This window comes from Haemaphysalis longicornis, unplaced genomic scaffold (assembly GCF_048455015.1).
Source record: "Haemaphysalis longicornis isolate Haplotype H1 unplaced genomic scaffold, Haemaphysalis longicornis Haplotype H1 scaffold_7, whole genome shotgun sequence".
Lineage (NCBI taxonomy): Eukaryota > Metazoa > Arthropoda > Arachnida > Ixodida > Ixodidae > Haemaphysalis > Haemaphysalis longicornis.
In genome coordinates this window covers 8723199-8740717 of record NW_027526422.1, presented here as the reverse complement: position 1 = coordinate 8740717, position 17519 = coordinate 8723199, and the positions used below count along the sequence as shown (strand labels likewise).

Sequence of the window (17519 nt, the reverse complement as noted above, 5' to 3'; positions counted from 1 at the left end):
GAAAACACAGGTCATTTCAAAAGACAAAGATAGAATAACTACAGAAATAATTGAAGCCGCAGAAATAGAGCGCCGAAAAGCAAAATGTGTTAGCGTACCCTCCTCGTCCCTCTCGCAGAAAGAGATGTATTTTCTGCCCCTCAGTAGTTCAGCAGGTGTTTGTGGCACATGGCGTCGGTGAAGCGTGACGACCGGTTTGGTTATCTCCAGCTTACGTCTTATTTCTGCTTTTCTTGTATTTTTGACTGTTACCAATTATATGTGACAAGCCGAAAAAAAAAATCCGTTGTAAGTCAGCGCTCGTGGTTGTCACTTTCTTCTTCTTGTGTTTACTCTGTGTTGCGCTGTTCCCCTATTTGTAACCATGCACCAGGTCGTTTAAGCCTTAACCCTTACAGAGACAAAACTCTGGCTTACTAGACAGCTAGCGCCGTCTAATGAAAGCTAGATAGACGAAAATATGTTTCTTCTTTATTTTTTGTTTCAATAAAGAAGTAAAATAAATCAAAAAGAAGCTAACTAGGATGCTAGGAATATTTATATCTGTTTGTAAAACTTTTCTGATTGGTACGCAATGCTTTTGAAGCCCGTGGGACATGAATTCGTAAGTCCCACAGGGTTGTGATCAAGGTGATCAAGCCCCCCTTAAACGCGAACATTTTGGTCTGTCTGTCTGTCTGTCTGTCTGTCTGTCTGTCTGTCTGTCTGTCTGTCTGTCTGTCTGTCTGTCTGTCCGTCCGTCCGTCCCTCGATTCAGCTGTTTGGCCAAAAGGTGAAAGAATTCATAACCGAGACGTTTAGCAGCCTACAAATTTGTAAACTACTAAACGGTGTGATCATGTTCGTACTTGTAAGCATTGTTCAGAAAAAAAGCATTAGTTATTTGAGGCAAGACATCAATACATAAATGATATTTGCAGTTTTCTTTTAATTAAAAATACACGGATGCTTTATTTTTAGCGATAGCAAAATAGAAAACTCGCCTTGAAAAAATATTGTGACCAAAACATTCATAAAGCGCTCGCGGCGCCCTGTCGGGGAGATATTTTAAAAAGACCAAGTGGCAGTTCTTTATTCCAGCAAAACTATCTAGCTTCAGCTCTTTAGGAAAACTGCTGACTTCCTGGCCCCGTTCCTGACTGAAAGCCGAAACGTGTCCGCACAGCTGAGTTCGGTATTGCGGCCGTTATTCGAAGGAGAAGTTATCTCCAACATAATGTGACTGCACCGACACTATGATTCTAATGTTTTTGCAGGATAGAGAACTTGAAGAAAAAAAGGAGGAGGAGGGAGCTGCCGGACATGAGCTCGGCGAGGATGCATCAGTAAGTGACTGGTTGTGTCCGTTCAGGCACAATTCTTTGTTCCTAATGCCGGATATAGTATCGCAATTTGTAGGTCTATTGTATCTATCATCCCGTTTAAAACGCACCAGACGCAGGGTTTGCTATGTTGTTGGGTGGCGTAGCTAGGAAACAGTTGAAGGGCATATTTGCACTAGAAGTAGGAGAAAGATTAAGAGCAACGTATACTTACGAATACTTCTGCGCGTTCTGTTTCTTTTAAGAAAAGACCCTAGGCTGCAAAGTGCCCTATACACTTAAACCTGGATATAACGAAGTTGACGAAAATTCTAATTTTTTCGTAACATCCAGGTTCTCGTTGCATCCAGGTTTCGAGTTAAAGCTCGCCGGAATGAAGCAGAAACGAAAACAAAAATGCTGGGCATCAGGGATGCTGAACGCACCATTGTTCAAGGATATATTTAACACTGAAAAACTGCGTTATTTGCGCTTGCTGCTGCAACACGGCTCCCGATTTCGCAAACGTAACTAACCCTGGTATTCTGAGTCCTTCCTTTACCCGACCCTCCATTGGAGAGGATCCTTGAAATCGATTTGCCCATGCATTAGCATTGCGGAATCCTCTCCTCAGCCGAGTGGAAGAAGCAAATGTAGTGGAGCAGGGACTCAGAATACGGCCCTAAGTATCACTGTTGCTTGTTGATACTTTCCAGCGCCTCAACGCGCTTCAAGAACCAAACTTATGCTGAAAGGGCGCCTCTTTGCGAACTTTATTCTCTTTTCTGCAGTGAAAATTGTTGAAGGGATGCTAGTGGCTGAGACACCGTACTGGGCGGTGACGTCCTTTTTTCTTGCAGGCGGAGACGGCATTTAGAATTGCGAGCTTGTCTTGAAAGGACAAATCTTTTCGTATTCAGGCAGCATAGATCATTTGCGAACCCATACCACAGACATCAGGAGACACACGTGACTACACGCCGACAGGCAGGCCTAGCACCTAACCGACACCGCACTCGCACGTGGAAACGCACGAGAGATTGCGGTGCGGGTGACATTCGCTGAATTAGTGCATTTCGCCAGTCGATTTTCCGGAAAAACGGCAAAAAAACCTTGACTCATCAGCGTAGCGAATTCATTACATCCAGGCGAACCGTCGCAACTCCTTCGTTACAGAGAGGTCGCAAACACACCGGCTTCAGTGAGGGTGGAAACGGGGAATTGAAAAACTTCGTCAAATCCAGGAAATCGTTACATTGAGATTCGTTACATCCAGGCTTAACTGTAACATTTATAAATCCTTGTGGCTTCATTAGAGTGCCAAACATTAGTTCACGAGAGACCGGTTTAAGCACAAACGTGGGAGCGCCTGAGCAGTGCCGTTACTTAGTATTTGCAGAAAACGGTGAACTCCCCGTCGTAATGGGCCGTCGGGACCAAGAGTTTGGAGTCCATGCAGGCAGCGGCCGAAGGGCAGCGCATAGCCACCGCAAAAGTGCGGGCCCTCTTGACCTTGCACTGCTGGTTCCCTGCACTGCTTAAAGTTCGTTTTCTCCGCCAATCCGGCGAGCACTTATTCCGAAAAAAAAAAAAGACGGAAAGGTTGCAGAGATTGAATCCAGACTCTTGCTCCCGGCTGTAAGCTTCAAGTTGAAGCAAGTTGCCTTGAACTCGCCCTGTATTGATTACGGTGGTGGTGGAGCGTCGAACAGGATGTTTCACTCGAAATTTTCTCAGTCCACAGACGTGAAACTTTCAGAAATGTATCCGCTTGTGCACGTGCGAGAAACGTTCTACGTTAAGCGTGGTACGGCTCAAGGCTCTGTTGTGGAAGGCATGTGCGTTGAGTCGCCCTCTGCGTTGTAAGCGTGCCTCGCTAAAATGCCTTGCGACCGGGTGATTCTCTCGCAGTTTCGTGGAAAGGCTGAAGTTCTCCTTGGCTCGGCGGCCCGAGCTCGGCGACGTCAAGGATGTGCGAGAGGTAAGTGGAGCTAGAACCTGATATCCACTGGTTGTCCGGACACATTCGTGCGCAAGCGAATTGCGCCAAGCTATGCCGCGCGTATAACAACGACCGACAAAAGCTTGAAAAAAAAATCTTAAGCTCATATTAAATAAACATCCGCCTGGGAGGAATATGGCCCAAAGTTAAAGATGTGATTGGCAAACAGGTTCACATATCAAGCTCTTTCTTTCTGAATGGCTTTATTCCTAATCATGTTAAGCTACATGCATAGCGAGAGCCTCAATTCTGGCAGCGTTTGTGCCGAAGGTAGCTTCAGAAGTTTCCCGTCACTCGAAAGCCCTTAACAACCTGTAGACGCTCGACCCCCGGGCCGGAGATTAAAACGAAGGTCTCGTTCCCCTCTATTTATTGTATCAGTGCTGGCTACCAGCCCCTCGCGTAAGATTCACTAATATTATCAGAAGCCCCACATTCCGCTGTGACCCGGGCTTGGACTCCACGCTACCATGCCCCGTTAACACAGAACTGCCCTTTCTGCACGGATCCTGCTGACAATGCTGACACACAACACCTGGTATATACGTGCGCTTCATTGGAAGAGGCCAGAACGCGGCACCTTCGAGGCACAGGCCTCCACCCTGGTGGATCACCTGACCTCCTTGCATTTCTCTGCGAAACGGGAGTTCACATGTACCTTTAATGTAGTCGTTATGCCATAAGACATACTACCGCAATAAAAAACACCACAGAAAGTATCGAAGAATACAGTCGTCCAGATAGCGGAATAGGTAAAGCATCAGACCCGTAGTCGTGACGTCGTAGGTTAGGTTTCCACTATAGACGTGTGCTTGTCCAACTTTGTTCCTTTACAGCAAGGAAATGGTTCACTGCATTAAAGAAAGCGAATGCGCAACTACTTAGTACGGACAAAGAGGTGCGCACCCAACCTGGTCGTTGCGCATTTCTTGTCAATGCCATTAGGCTATCGCGAACGATAAAAGATACGCCTTATGAAGTTCGAACAGGATCTGGACAAATGTGCGCCGGTTCCAGAAAGTGAAGCAGCCGCGAAGTTTCGTCTTTTACCCGAGAATATTGGCAACAGTAAATGAGCGAATTCTGACTCTTTCACTGTAAAGAATAAAGTTTGCGCTAAAGAGACGAAGACAAAGTAGACACAATGAACACATACAGGCGCCTTTTCATTGTGTCTACTTCGTCTTCGTCTCTTTAGCGCCCATGTTATCCATTCCAGTATGCATGGACCAACTGGCTCAACAAGTTTTGTTAAATGATTCTTTCAGAAGCAGCAAGACCTCCTTACCGGTATCCTCGGGTTCATCACCCAAGCTATGAACCCCAAGAAGCCGCTGCCCACGCGTTCGAGCTATGGCATTAAGTACGCCCCCGAAGAAGATTTCGGCGGCGCCCACCTGACCATAGTGGCACCGAACGGCGATGCGGTGTCCGTGACATCCGGGCTGAACGGAATGTGAGTGAAAGCGAACCCTCGAACGGAGCAACTGTAGTGTAACTCACAGTGCTTGTGCCCACTTGAGGGAAAAAACTAAAGAAAGAATATTAAAGCCGTTCCACTGAACGGGAAAGCTGTCGGAAATGCAGAGCAGTAATTTTCCATAATGGGCTGTAGCGGCGTTATCCGCTCACGGCTACCACCCATCACGCTCTTCGCCGCCGTATCTCACTCTTCTCTTGATGAATGCAACGGAGGCTTGTTCAATTCAACTCAAATTTCCCGCCTTCGCAGTGCTCGTGCGCCCCCTGCCTGAAACTGCGTCAGCCGAAGTTCTGTTCTTTTTGTGCTTGCTTTTCCTCCCGGATGCTCCGGCGCCTCCATTGATTTACTGCGCAGTTTGGAACGCCCCATTTTTTTCTTGCAAGGCCACTTTTTTTTTTTTCACTTACAATCGTAAAAACCAACCCAACGAGCGTTCCTAACTACATCAACGCGGGTGCTTCCGGTTAATTACGTATATTTTACCTCAAAGGCACCGGCAGTTTTCTTACGTGGCGGCTCGAGCCAGCGCTCTCCGAAGTATGCGCTGGGGGTGGAGAGGGGGCGGTATGCTGCGCTCGCACGAGGCGCTCGACGGCGCGACGCTTGGCGAAAACGTGAGGGGGGCGTGCGCGTGACTTATGATGCGCCCTCGCTTAGACGCAGTTTGCGGTACCCTCCTGAGACGCACTTCGCGCCTCCGACGCAGAGGCTCATCATCGATAACTCTGAGAAAACCCACGAGTGAGAGCTGCCTCAGCCCACTGCTGCTGCACCCAAATATACCATTAGGGAGTATCGTAATTGCCATCCAATTTCAGATGCGTAGCATCTCATGGTCGGGGCTATGTCCCTCCCTTCTTGTTGTTGCTGCACCGTCCACACCCCCACTGCGCATGCTCGGCTTCCTGAACGCCCAGTGGTGTCGTACCCTTCAGTGGCTCCTGGAGCGACAGTGTTGCCGGTGTCTTCCTGGGCCGCCACGAGACGAGCACGCCTCCCTCTCCTCCGCATAGCCGTATAAACCAGGTGTGCACACGCGCTGCGCGCCGTGTGCACACCTGGTATAAACCTGGTACACACCGTGTGCACACCGGTGCACCCGAGTAGGCACAAAATGCCTACTCGGAGTCTTGGATCGACCTTACCCTTGTTTCCGGTCCCATTTGGGAAGGTGATTGTTTGTGGAATGTACATGACACGCCAACTTTATCAGATCACAAGTACGTAGTATTCGGCCTGCAACGGTTTCCACTGCCCTTGAAAAGACGACTTACCAAGGCATCATTACAATATTTGGTTGAGGAATTGGCAGCGGATGATTGGATTCAAAATTTTAACCCGCAAGATGTCTGTACGAAGTCCGCCCTCAACACAGTTCTGGACGTTTTCTATTCCAAATTAGCCAGATTAAAAAATAAGTTTGAACGACCCCTGAAGGAACACAGGGGAAACGCGTGGTGGAGCGACGCTCTGGCGAGGGAAAGATCGGCGGTGCGAGTATTGCGGAGGCGGCACCAAAAGTGCCGGGATCCACTCTTGCGGGCAAATCATCGTATTGTTTATTACAGGAGTCTCGCCGCCTACAGAGAGCACATACAGATCGCCAAGGACAAGGCCCTAAGACAGGCATGTGCAGATGCGTCCCGCAAGAGCTTGTTCGGGCAACCATTCAAAGCCGCGTTTCGGAAGCACCGAGTACCTTCTGTTTTATCCCCTCTGCACTTACCGGATCATACGTCGACAACAAGCACATTAGAGTCGGCAGGTCTCCTCCTGAAAACTCACTTCCCTTCTGATTGCCATGAAGACGACACTCTGGCCCACAAAGCAATGAGGGTCGTCATTGCCACAACCAGATACCACGCGGAAGTCCACGACGAGCTTTTTACTCTGGATGAGTTGCGATTGGCCTCCAGAAAACTGAATTTGGGTTCTGCTCCGGGACCTGATAACATCACCACTCCCATGGTTCATCTTCTTGTTTACCACATCTCTTCGTTCCTGCTTCACGTGTTCAACTCTTGCCTTCTTCTTGGCTATTTTCCTCCTCACTGGAAGCAAGCCCACGTTAAATTTTTATTGAAACCTGGACGTCCGCCAACGGAGCCTTCTTCATACAGGACAATATGCATTACGTCGATGATTGGGAAGCTGCTAGAACGAATGCTAAATTCACGATTTTACTATTTTCTACACCGTTCAGGGCTCCTTCATCCACATCAGTATGGCTTTACCTTGGGACACAACACAACAACCGCTTTGTTTGATTTGCGTAGCCGTCTGCAACACCATCGAGACCATGGTGGTCTGTCTCTTGTTATATCCCTTGATTTCGCTGGGGCATTTGACACTATTTGGCACCCCCGACTTTTGTACTTTTTTCGCACACACAATTGCCCTAGAAACATCTATGAGCTGCTAAAATCTTTCCTTGAAGGGCGCACTGTTCGTTACGAGGCGTCCTCAGGAAACATTACCCACTTCACAACAAAGGGGTCTCCTCAAGGTTCTCCCATTAGCCCGCTTTTGTGGAATGCCTATATTTTTGACATGCTCTGCATTCCCATGCCGGAAGACACGTATTTACAGGCCTACGCAGATGACACGGTTATCGTCATTCACGCGCGCACGCGCCGTCAAGTAGAAGCCACTGCCCATGAAACGCTTTCCAAGATTACTACTTGGGCAGAGAAGGCGAAGCTAAGGCTAAACCCTTCCAAATGTTCTTGCCTCCTCGTTTCAAGAGGTGACCGAGGTGCGATACGGAAGCGTACCATCAGACTTCTTGGTGTAACCCTCAAGCAAGTCACCGAAATGAAACTGCTAGGAGTTGTATTTGACAACCACTTGACCTTTGTGGCCCACACCAACCATTTAAAATCAATTGTTGAGAAAATGGCTGGTTCACTCACTAGATTTGCACGCATGCACACCCTCGTCAACCGTTCTCATCTGCGTCAACTGCATCATCTGATCGTCCTTCCTGCAATTTCCTACGCCGCTCCCGCTTGGTGGCACTTAAATCAACACCATAGTTTAAAAGCTCGAGTTCACTCATTGCTTAGGTCATCATTGTTCGCGATCACGGGAGCTTACACCACGACGAGGACAGCAGCCCTTGAGGTTATCGCCAATGCGCTCCCGTTACACATTCACCTTGACATCGCTGTGCGCATCTTTTTACTGTTTCATCATCGACAATCAATCACATTCCACTCGGTTTCCTTCAGACCTGCCGACGTAGACCTTCCCATCGGTCTCGCCACTCACCCTGCGCGACGTCTTCGTGTCCGAAGTGGCCGCCTGACGAGCGCGGAGGCGAACCAGCGACTTCATCTCTCCGCTCTCCACGCTTTCACAGACGGTTCCCACACACACACTGCGGCTGGAGCAGCCTTTGTCATTCTGAACGGGCCTGACCGCGTGCACGCCGTAAGAAGGTTCCGTTTAGTTTCTCCCACTACATCCTTTGACGCTGAAGTGATAGCCCTGCAAAAACTCATCGAGTTCCTCCTGGACAATAGGCCTTCCTCTCCTGTCAATATATACTCTGACAGTCTTTCTGTACTTCTGGCACTCAACAATCCTTTCAATAAGTCCTCCACAATCCATCAATTGAAACATGACATTCTCTTGCTCTCGAACTCGGTCTCCTTGGCCTTGTACCATGTGCCAGCGCACTCTAACGTGTGGGGAAACGAAATCGCCGACGCAGTCGCGCGAAGTGCTGCTACGCGAGGACAGGATGTGTGCGGGAAAATATCCAAACATATTGTCCGCTCGTCGCTATTGAAAGCAGGTCGCCTATTGTGGCAGGAGGCGTGGTCATCGAACAACAGTGACACAGAATTATTCCGCTGGACTCCGAGTGTTCTCAATCTGCCTGCTTCTTTTCCGCCGTCTAAAAAACTTACTCACCTTATAACTGGACATGGCCGATTCCCTCACTATTTCTTCCGTCTCGAACTTACGCCGGACTGCCTGTGCTTTTGCGGTGCGGCCGCCACTTCCGTCTCTCACTATCTGACGCAGTGTTAAAAAACGTCATCATACATTCAACGACTGCTTCGCATCGTGCGGCCACCACTTGAACCGCCAAACCTTCGGCATCTATTGGATAATTCTGAAGCCATCCAGATCCTAATCGAGCTCGTCGACTTCATTTCCCGTTCCTTACCCGACGTGTGATGCCGGTGTGTCTCCAATGGTCCTTCATCGGCGACGTACCATCCACAAGCCTGGGCATTCCTGCGGCCCAACATGTCACGTGTGATCTGTGCGGCTCTCCAGTGCGTGTGTTTTTTTTTTTCCCTCAAGTTGTGTTTTGTGTGCACATGACAGGAAACACGTGTTCTCTCTGGAGTCCTGTTCCCTGGGACAATTCGTGCCTTTCTTCAGCGTGGTATCGTTTTTTTTTATCGCGTGTACCATGTGACAGTGAGTGGCAGCAGTGTTTACGCTGGACCCAGTGACTTTCTATTTATTACCTTTACAGTGCCTCGGCGGTGCTTCGTTTTGTATTTTCTGGATACTGTGCATAATGTGTTCGCTGTTTCAGCAGGGCGTCACAGTTAGATATTCTCGTGAACGGGAATACCCCAACTGGACTTTCATTTTAAAACAGCTACCTCTAGACGGACATTTGTGGCGAACTTTATAAGTGAAACACCATATGTATTTGTATTTTTTTTTCTCCTCTGCTGCCTCTCCGGGTTTTGTTTTTCACGCAGCTAGCTACTACATTTTTCAACTGCACTTCACAATTAGGACATTTTGCTACCTGTTTTCTTTGTTTACTTTCATTCACATCCTTGATTGCCGACTCTCTTCTCACGTTCTATGTACCTGCTGCCCGAGCATATGGAACGTGAAAAGTAGTTTTTCTTTTTTTTTTTAACCCTGCAAATTGGCTTTCATTAAAAAAAGAGAAAGTTTGGCTTTTAGCCCCATTCATTTATTTTATATTGGCTTTAAACCTGCCATAGCCTTGCTGGAGCGGGTATTGTTCCCCACTTTATTTTTCTTTATTCTTGGGGTGAGGGGGGGAACACGGAATCTTAAAAGGAATTAAAAGGTGTGCACACGCGCTGCGCGCCGTTCAGTCTGCTTCCAACCCCCGCCTTCACCGGTTCTGCTACGCTGCTGCTAGGATGAGTGCCGATGTCAATGCCAGTGCCAACATCGCCGTCAACGTGAGTGCTGACGCAAGTACAACCAACAGCATCAGCCCCAACGTTAATGTCAACGTTAGCACCGCTTAAGAAGACAAGGCTGCGCAGAGGAGGGCCCGAGCCGCTGTCGCGAAACCGCAGCAGCGGATCCCGACGTCCGCGTACGTGAAGCCGAGATGCGCCGAAAACGGCGTCAAGAGGCTACTGATACAACGAAGGCACGCGAGGTAACGACAACGTAAACGCCGAGCTGCTTACTCTAACACCACACACCAACTCTACTCACACTACTTACTTCAACTCTACTTACACACCAACCAACCTCCACTGCTCCTTCGCATCCTCCTCAGGGTTCCCCCCATGGGAATACGGCGTAATTTTTTTCGCTTACTGTCGCAAAAGCCACCCCAACGAGCGTTCCGAACTAAATGGATATGCGGGCGCTGCCGGGTAATTACATATATTTTCCGTCAGAGGTACCTGCAGTTTCTTTTCCTCTGAACAACGCGAGATGTATGACAAGCGGTAGCTTTTCACCAGTTTCGAGTAGTGTCGACTATATAAACCTCTTGGTTTTCGAAGCCTCTGCGGGACGTCTAACGACGGAACGCCTGGCTCCATGGGTCCGTTATCTCACAGCACCGCCTGATTCCGGCAGTCGTTTGACACCGACCGTTACAGCGAGCTACGACGACAGGGCGAGCCCCTTAAGTGCTCCGCACTTAAAACATCTAGAACACCTAAACGCCTCTTATTACGTCTGAATAAGAAAACAGTAATGTCAGATTGAACGTTCTGGGCGTGAAGCGGCGATGAACGAATACGCCGGTATTGTGGGTGCCCTCATGTTTGGCCCCGAGAGGAGCACGAGGCCGCATGCAGTGCCGGCAGTGGGGCGCGCCGACTACCTTAACTAACGGGCAACTGCTGCGCCGCTGGCTGGGGCCAGTGCGTAGACGCGTCCGCGTAATCAGCAGTTTGTCTGGCCTCTCAGCAACAATAACTTCCTCAATAATTGTTTAAATAATGTGTAATGTCCGGTATCCAAACGAGAACCGCCTAGGGTTCCTCATTTCTCTAAGGGTAATCGGTTCATTTTTGTCGCAACCGGGCCAGATTGCGTCCATACTTTATATTTCTTGGTGTTCTATTTTATTCCGACCACTCGAGCGATACTTAGACATGATTTTTTTATTACGCCGTTTATAAGCAATGGTTTGCATCGTGCAATCTATAACTCGCATTACAGACGAATTTTTTTCGTTTTTCTGAGTGAATTTTTAGTGGAGATTGATTGATTGTGGGGTTTAACGCGCCAACGCAACGCAGGCGATGAGGCGCGCCGTAGTGGAGGGCTCCGGATTAATTTTGACCACCTGGGGATCTTTATCGTGCGCCGAAATCTCGTACACACGGGCGTTTTTGCTTTTCGCCTCCATCAGAAAAGCGGCCGCCGCGGGCGGGAATCGAACCCGCGACCTCGTGCTCAGGAATTTTTAGTGGAGAGCAATGCGTTGCAGTACCCCGTAGGGGCTGGCAATCATTTAAGTTGGAACAGAAAATAGAGATATATAGGATCCGTTTCGCGGAATTGGGGAGAATGTATATTCCACGACCAATGAAAGTGGTGGTTCTACCCAACTTACTTACGTGATCATCCCATGACATGTTCGCAAAGAGCACGACCCAAAGCATTCAAGGCGGTTTTACACAAATTCTTCGTCTCGCGAGGTCAATTTTTGACGTTTGAAACCAAAATACAAGCCGTACGCAGTCGCATTTACGCAGCAAGCCGAAGGGCATGCAAAATAATATATTAGCAGGGGCTTAGCTCGGCTATGCCAGGATATACGTAGCGGGAGCTAAGGCTCTGCTGGTTATTCTTAGCTTTCCTGGTTGTCTAGCATTAGCTTGATTATCATGCTTACTGCTGCTTCAATGGCACACCCACGGTATACGCATTACGTGACACATGTATATTTATCAAGCGGCTCCGGCGCAGCGTCACCAATCGCCCAAGAGCTAAGCTGGTTCCATAGGCGGAAGTCGCTGTTGCTGTGACGCACGACCCATCGATTCCAAACCTGACCACCCCTCGCATGATCATCAAGTGGACCGGGCCGCCACGTGCGGAACGGAGGTCGGCGAAGACGCTGGGCGTCTGGGGTGTGTGAGAGACGCCGGGCAGCGAGCAACGTTTTGTGCGCCGTGTGACGTTACTGCTCGCGCAGCACGGCTTTCCAGGAGCCACGCGAAACTGCTGAACCTCGTACAGTGCAGCTCATGCTACAAAAAAACTAAAAAAAAATCACGCCATATCCACGGAATGAATGATGATAAGTGGGGCGAAGCTCGAGAGGGGGAGATCATCGGTAACCGTAACTCTCCCGTGAAAGTTCGCCCATTACATCATTAAGAAAGACGTAAGACTGTGTGCGTACATTGTGCAAATCAACTTTTATTTTCGGAGTCAATGCTCCCAGGCACAGACCTGGTGAAAGACCCCGCGCCATCGAGGACTACCCCGCACCCCTACCACAATTTGTCACGTAGGATGGGACACAACGGTAAAGAAAGAACTTTTATTTATGGCGAACTTGTGCCCGAACAAGACGAGAGGAAACGAGCAAAGGTCCTTGCGTCTCGTTCGATCTCAGAGAACGACTGTCTGCGTTCGTGGCGTGATCTCTTGCGTGATCTCCCCCTCGCAGTGCACGTGCGCTCGCGCCTCCGTTGGCGAACAAGACAAGCTCGCGCTCCCGGTGCCGAGTTTGCGCAGCCGGTTGCAGCCGGTTCTTGCGCGTGCAACGCGGCCCACTTTGCGACATCTCCGAAAGCATGCGGCGGTCACGTACCACGAGACACAAGGGATGGACAGACCCATGGCTTTAGGAGCTTCGCCCCTAAAAGTTGCTGGCGATTACGATTCTTCCTAATGAGAAATTTGAGTGCAGCGCGAATTGCAGTCTCATCGGCGACGGCGAATAGCTGCTGCACCTAAGGAAGTGATCGCGTTATCAGCGAATGCACGACGGCGTGAGTCGCCGGGGAAGATGTCTCGTTCCGCCCGCCGTGCATCCCTCCCCCTTACACTTTCACCGTACTTTCATCGTGCGCTTTCATGCTCGCTCTATCTTAGGGGGCCCCTTCGTTCTATCGGTTGTAGAAAGGCTCACGCCGACGAAAGACGCGAAACCGCCAGAGCGGGCGCTTAAGAGCTGCGCTCTAAAACCGACGCGTCTGGCTGAACTGTCGCAGTTTCGGCAGCGGCTTCTCGACCACGTCGGGCCTGCTGCTCAACAGCTACATGGACGCGTTCGCCAAGCCGGGCAAGCAATTCGGGCTCGATCCTTCGCCGGCCAACCAGCTGGGGCCCCGGAAGCGGCCCATGACTTCCATGGTGCCCACCATGCTCACCGTGTCCCAGACGCCCTCGAAACTGGTCGGCGCCTTCGGGGCCAGCGGGGGCCTGCCGGGCATCTCGGCCATGGCCCAGGTGAGCCATATTAGGCGGAAAGGACCGCAATCGGGTGGGCTGGGCGGTACTTTGCGCGGTAAACGTGAATCGGAAGTTTAAAGCGACCATGAAGACAAAACAAAACATTGCTCATTTTGAAAGGACTAGCCTTTGGCAACTCACTAAACTCCATTCCAGCTGCGAAAGACGTTTTATTTAACCAGAAAAATGCGTGAAGTATTGCAAAAACTTCAAATTTTGCGTTGCAGTGAGGCAATATGGTAAGAGGTGACGTAATATTGACCAGCACTAAAAGCGGGGTTTCCAGTGTTTAAATTAGCGTTCAAGTGATACGACTAAATGGAGCTAGATGTCGTGCTGCAATCGCCGAGGCATGCTTGTTAAGAGTGGCTTCAACCGCACAAACCAGATTAAGTGCCGTCATTGGGATAATGCCGGTAAGTGGCGGGGGAGTCGCCACTGGCTCACTTTTTCCTTGCTCATATCTTCGTTGTTAGTTCGAAGTTTGCGATAAAATTGCCGGCGCTCTTATCGTGACGAAGCAGTGCCTTTAACGAAACCAAGGTGTACTAGCTTGTGTTCGAGGCCCCTGTTGAGAAATGAAGGTGTGCTGGCAGGGGGCGTGAGTAAGAAGAGAGAAAGACGAGGATCGGCTGCGCTCACTGCCTCGCTTGTCGGGTACGCGCCATTCATTTCCTGGTACCAGCGTACCAACCGACTCCATCACCACCTTGAAAGCCGAACGCTGGTCTTCTCGTTACTTTCACCACAGCCCCTTTAAAGGGGCATGCAGACAAAATACAAGTTTGTTTTATTCGTAAGATTCTGCGCTTTATAGCGCCCCCAGCGCTTGGCCGGCAACAAATGATTCCGTCTTCAGGGAGAAATGAATCACATTAGGTTAAAATTTTGATTCTCCCGCTAAATCGTATGTTTCCTTGACGTCTGCCGTGAAGTCATAAGTGCGCATATTCAAACGAATTTCAACTGTGTCATTCAGCTCCGCAGCCTTGCTTGTCGCCAGTCCTTCCAGACGGCGCTACCATACTTAGCTCCGGACCGTTGTCCGCCGTTTCTTTGTATCTGACCGCATTTGAACCTGCCTTGTTTGTTTTGTTTACTGTAGAAAGTAATCGTTTCGTAAAACATGGGGTATCCCCAGGGTGACGTAAGACAACGTCGCTTACGCCAATCAGCCAGTGTCATGTAGACAACTCCAAAGCGGCGGACAGCTGTGCAGACAAATCAAGCATAATGCGCTCAGCAGCAACAGCAGTTCGCATAAGTACTTCTATGCTTACGGGTATTATCGCAACTTTCCTTGTTTACCGCACCAATCTTACTGCTGTAAAATGAATATGCATTACATTTAAGCGCAAATAGCTCGTTCGGCAAGCTGATAAGCTCTGCTTAATTTGCGTTTGCTTTTCTCGGCCTCAGCCAATCGCACAGCTGGGCATATGACATCATAGGTTCTGTTACGGGAAATGAGCTAGTGGGTCGCATGACCATTCCCTTTTTTCCTAAATATATAGCTTATATGACCGAAGTTTGCGTTAAAAGTGGTGTCAGTATTATTCTAACGAGGCAATCTTTCGAATGAACCAAACTTGTGTTTTGTCTGCATGGCCCGTTTAACCACAGTCCGGATAGGCCGCCGACCCTTCTATGGGAAACAACAGGGAGTGCGGTCCTGGCGCATCGCCCGGAGCGCTTTCGGACCCACTGTAGCGGATGCCCATGTACATCATGAGCCTTCACGCGCCGCATACAAACAGCGCACCGCAACGTCGCCGGAAAGGGAAAGAAACCGCCAAGAAATGAAAGCTCCCAGAAGCTAACCAGGACCTCATGCGCGGCACAGCGGACCACAGCCGATTCTGCCGGTGTTGTTTATTGCGTCATTAAGACGTACGCCGAAGCCGGAAAGGAATTGAATTCGACACAGAGCAGGGCGGGGACGTCACACGGGAACATTACAGGCATCTGGCAAGAGGTGGCGGTCCCATAGGTTTCAAGCACAACAGAACGACTGGGGGCAGGTGATCCAGCTTGTACGTGCATATGCCAAGCAAGCAGAGGCTGGTGTTTGTTAACGGCTGTTAGCATTCATGGAACCCGAGGGCCTAACTTCAGGAATCTTGAGTTTCCAAGGGCACGTGCACCATGCAGCGCCGCCACCGCAAAGCTACCGCAAGGCCGCTTCAAGGTCACTGGTTCATATAGAGCCCATTCCATGGGCGCCGGGAGGGGAGTGCAAAAAGGGCACCACCCCCCCCCCCCTCCTTCTTCCTCACGCTTCCTCAGACCAGCTGCTTCATTTGCGCTTCCTTCTTCTTCCGCTAAAACTGGTGATGAGGATCTTCCCAGAATGTTCATAGGAACCTCAACGTCAAAACATTGGTAGCGGGAGAGGGGCCGCTTTTGTTGGGGTTCTTTCAGTGGGAACGCAAGTAGGCACCATAAACAAAGGTCTAAGCCAGCCACCACTGGGCGCCTTTACCCTGCAAATTCTGCCCGTCGCATTTTTGAGGAAAAACTGATGTTCTTTGGACAAATTCCGAACCTACCTTGTCCATCCCCGGCCTAGCAATGCCTGGGTTATTTGTTAACGACCCCCCTCGCCTAACGGCACGTGCTGAGCACCGCCAGGGCCGCGTCAAATGTATTTAAAAAACTGGCTTCGGTTTGCTTGCTCCTGCGAACCATTCTGGTCGGAAGCAGCGGCTTGGAGTCGGAGCGTGCATTTGCTTTTTCCGCACAGCTTTGCTGAAACTGCAAGGCCATCACTGCGAGGAACGATGTTCTGGTGAATATGATAACACATTCCGACGCCGCGGGGCCCCGTTGTGTTTCAAACAACAGGCTAGAGGGACTGCGCAGCATAAGCACAGTAAATGCATGCGTCCACAACAGGGGGCTGAGATGCGCGCTCTTCGTTTCGCAACCATGGCAAGAGCCTTTGGGTGCGTGCTCGAAAGCATTTGCTGAATGTCACGGTTGAAACTCTTTCGGCCCCGTTTGCCATCTATCGCTACCACTTTTCCTCCGTGAGTGGACCACCGAGTTTCCTGCATCGCCTGACGTCGTGCTTGCGACTCCCGGTAGAACAGCGAAGAATTTACGCCCCCCCCCCCCCTTTTTTTTTTTGGCATAGAAGCCGTATTCGTGGCGGTAATGACTGAGAAGGTGGAAAATCCGTGTCGGGTAGCAGCCGACATCTAGAGGGCGTACTATCGTGATAAATTGAAATACGAACAACCGAGCGCGTGGCTGATGATGATGCCATGGTGCCTTTCCCTTTGAAACGGGCGGCCGTTACAAAGACGGCCTGTCTTTCAGTACGTGCAGCGCATCCTGGCGACGAGCCACGTATGCGCGGTGCGAACACGTTACGAGAGTTTGTGTCCAACGTTGATATGGAAACACCGCCGTTCGGCGTGTGAGCGTTTTGGTTTGCCTTCCCACCACGTTCGGCACCCGCTCACGCTAGCGTTATCTATGTTGCTGCGATGAGGGAAAGTGGCGCACGCATGTAATTGTTTACTAGCGGTAGTACTCGGCGGCGCCCGGGTGGGCCATTATATTAAGAACAGCAATGGGTATAACACAAGTTGGTTTATTTCTTATTCGCTATATTAGGCTACTTCACTGGGAAGTGGTACACACTCGGGAACGCCTGTCTGCTGTCAGTACATGGGCTCCAACCGCAGGCGCGTCGTGGTAATGTGAAACGACTGGCACTCGTGTTTTACTCATACTCTCGCTAAATAAACTGCACCAAGATGGCGCGCTCGAGTGAGTGAGTCAGTGAGTGAAAAAAGTTTTATTGAGCCGGTGAAGTGGGAGTGGTTCCCAATTTCAGAAAGCCATGTGATGAGTGGGCAGCCTTCGCTCTTGAGGAAGTATTGCCAGGACATCCAGATCGCTGTTAGTCACCAGGTTCTCCCACAGCTCTAGGTTGGGAAAAGTGGATGGAAGAAGGAGGAGCTTGGTTTGTTTGCACTCCTAATATGATATCAGAAGAGTGCCAGGTTGCAAACACAACTTGAATTCGGCAGGAGATTGTGCTGGGAACACATGA

General features: G+C 49.9%; 1 protein-coding gene across 1 annotated transcript in view; it reads left to right on the top strand.

The window, feature by feature from the left end:
• LOC144146927 (glutathione hydrolase 1 proenzyme-like) overlaps positions 1-17519 on the top strand; it is a 70656-nt gene that overhangs the window by 43828 nt on the left and 9309 nt on the right. The window contains exons 7-10 of the mRNA XM_077678888.1: positions 1257-1325; positions 3213-3282; positions 4572-4759; positions 13216-13453. Coding sequence (XP_077535014.1) covers positions 1257-1325; positions 3213-3282; positions 4572-4759; positions 13216-13453 — 565 coding nt within the window. The remainder of the gene's footprint in view (positions 1-1256; positions 1326-3212; positions 3283-4571; positions 4760-13215; positions 13454-17519) is intronic.